At 40.2% G+C, this 2,807-nt stretch overlaps 1 protein-coding gene across 1 annotated transcript in view; it reads right to left on the minus strand.

Annotated features, from left to right (window-relative positions):
• The window catches only part of IP6K2 (inositol hexakisphosphate kinase 2), a 20,964-nt gene that overhangs the window by 4,328 nt on the left and 13,829 nt on the right, over nucleotides 1-2,807 (minus strand). Inside the window, exons 2-3 of the mRNA XM_085302314.1 lie at nucleotides 2,409-2,708; nucleotides 63-285 (exon numbers count right to left, since the gene is read on the minus strand). Of these exons, the coding sequence (XP_085158440.1) occupies nucleotides 63-285; nucleotides 2,409-2,610 (425 nt within the window). The 5' untranslated portion in view covers nucleotides 2,611-2,708. The remainder of the gene's footprint in view (nucleotides 1-62; nucleotides 286-2,408; nucleotides 2,709-2,807) is intronic.

The following is a 2,807-nucleotide window of genomic DNA, read 5'->3' on the forward strand; positions in this document are numbered from 1 at the left end:
AGAGTTCCGCACCCTTGCACACATCAATGCTCTGCACTCCAGTTTCCCCCCACCAAACATACCTTTTCATTTTTTCCTCTTTCCTGTGCTGTCGGACCCATTCCTTAGGTATCTTGTCATTTTCTAACAACATTGTCTTTTTGTTAGTCCATCGCAACAGCTTACTTTTGGGTTCACAGTCAGAATTATCCAAGTTTTCCAAGTTATCGTGGTCCCCATTTAAAGGATATGCTATTAGACATAAGTTTCCATCTTCATCTTCTTCAAAGCTCACTGACACCACACCTGAAGAGAAAAAGGCAATAAACAGTGATGAATCGCTAAAGTGACAAGTAAACCTTTTGCAACACGACTTTTACACTAAAAATAGCAACTTTTGCTTTTTCTCTTACCCTGGTCCTTAGTATATCTTGCCACAGGCCAAAACTCATCTGCCAACCTTACAAATATCAAAACACCTAGACAAAAATGATACCTCATAAAATACAATTTATCAGGCTGACAAAACAATACAAAAGGTTCTTTTCTCTCTTATGCACAGTCAAGCAAGAATCAAATAACAACAGGAGACAATTTCAATTAATAAATTTTTTATTAATTAAAAAAATCTGACTGGTCTGACCCTAAGATGTAAAATACTTTGTTAACATCTTGCACTGAAAAGTAACCTGCACAGAAAAACACCAAAAGCTTTAAGTTTTGCATGACAGCAAAACAAAAAGCATTTATCCAAACAAGATTTGGTAATAGATTCCCAGGCAAAAGGAAAGATTTGCAAGCAAAGCAAAACAAAGAATAAGTCACATTACAACAGAAACTAGTTCCAAGGCTTCTACTTAGAATCACCACRTTTAATTATACATTTTCTTCTCCTTTTTGGAATATATTTTATTGATACTGGCTATGCAGCAATCTTGTGCAATAAATAACAAAATGCAATACAAAACAAATCTGATTGTGGTACATAGAAACATGGTGAACCTTGAAAGCATTTTTTCCTCATCCTTCTCTCAAGAGTCTCTAAAGCACTGCATTGCATTTTAAGAGTCTTAGTGGAGAGCTCTGACAGAAGTGCCCTCAGTGCTGTATTAGCAAGTTTCAATGGTTAATGAAGCAGCCATAACAATTGTCTGAATTTTTTTTAGTTTTATTTTTCAGTCCTCTCTCATTCTCAAAGCAATCTGCACAGTTCTTGCAGCTCATCTCTAGGCCAGAGGGGAGAGTTCTCGGYGAGAGATTGGCACTTCTGAGCTGGGCAGGCGGCTGGCTCTGAGACCTACAGTAGCTGGGGCAGGGAGCGCAGAAGCTCTGACTGACAGTCCTGCTGCCACAAAGAAAAGGACAACAAGAAAAAAGGGGATGGGGTAGCTAACAAGTGACCTGTGACTTTATCCTGGAAAAAATAACAGATGGACCAAGTGAGGCTGCTCACCCCTAAATCCCTCCCCACACTTTCCAAAAAAATCCACATACACTAGCACAATTGTTCTATTACATTTTGAAAAGAATCATTCAAAGGTCACATTTTCTTCAACAGTCCAACAGAATTTGTAGTGAGATGTGTCAAAAGTCTCAGTATGCCTGCAGGGAGCGTAACTTTGAAATATCATCTCTGAAGTCTTCCACCAGTTTCACAACAAACAATATGCAAAACTTGGTCACTCATACTCAGTAGTTTAAAACAATATGCTTTAAAAAGTAACCCCATTAAAAATGCTTCAGACATTTATTAATCACCAGGCAGCAGCTCATGGAATAACGAACAGAAAGAAAATATTTCTGTTAACTAACGCAATGCTTAGGAGAACTGGAATTTCCACTCCTACATACCATCTGACTCAGCCTCATCATGGCTACTTGATCATTGCCTACCTAAATGCCACAAACTTTAATTTCCTTAGTGGCAACAACAAAGCTGCAAATATTAAACAGGACACTTTACTGACATTTATTTATTGTGATCAAAATGAGAGTCAAGAGGACAAATTCAAAAGCAAAAGAAAATCACAGGTAAGCTTACACAAAATGTCAACCAATCTTACCAAGTCCCTGTAAACAAACATTGAACAAGTATCAAAAAATATTAAAAGCTCCACATAAATAAAAGCAGAGTATTACTGAAAACATTTACAAGCTGTTAGCTACTTACCTGTGCCTAAGGGAGATACACAGGCTATCATCAGCAGAGCTGCTCTACTCTAATGCTGTTAGTCAGCCCAAGCACCAACTTGGCAAGCATTTCCACCCTGTATCTCCACAGTCTGCCTCAGACAACATCAAAATACACGAAAAGAAAAACCCTAAAATCTCTTCTCCATAGAAGAGATTTCAGAGGTAACAGATAGCACAGCATGCTCGCATTTACAGATGGGAAAAGCCTGACCCCATTCTAAGGTTTGGTAACTTACCCTCATATTGTGGAGTGAATTTACGCATTTCTGTAGGAAGAGTTTCATAGAACTGGTGTTCCCTCTGAATAAGGGGTTTACAGATGGTCTTGTCATTAAACCGGAGGACACAGGAGTGCCCTCCAACCTGGTGGACAAAGGGTTCGAGCAAGACTCCCTTGGAATAGTGCTCCACTTCCATAGCTCCAAATGCTGGGCTCATCCTTGTAGCACATTAGACAGAGGAAGGTGACAGTGGTGAAGGCACCTCAGAGCCAGAAGTCTCCAAGATCCGAAGGTGTGAATTCCGATTCAAAAAGTCTGTTAAAACAAATACAACAGAACGCCCGGTCGTCAGTGCCCCGGCACGCCGTCGGCGGGGTTAGCAGGGCTCGCGGCGAGCCCAGAGCCGCTCGCTCG

This window comes from Rhea americana, unplaced genomic scaffold (assembly GCF_003343005.1).
Source record: "Rhea americana isolate MKP2758 unplaced genomic scaffold, rheAme1 scaffold_19, whole genome shotgun sequence".
NCBI lineage: Eukaryota > Metazoa > Chordata > Aves > Rheiformes > Rheidae > Rhea > Rhea americana.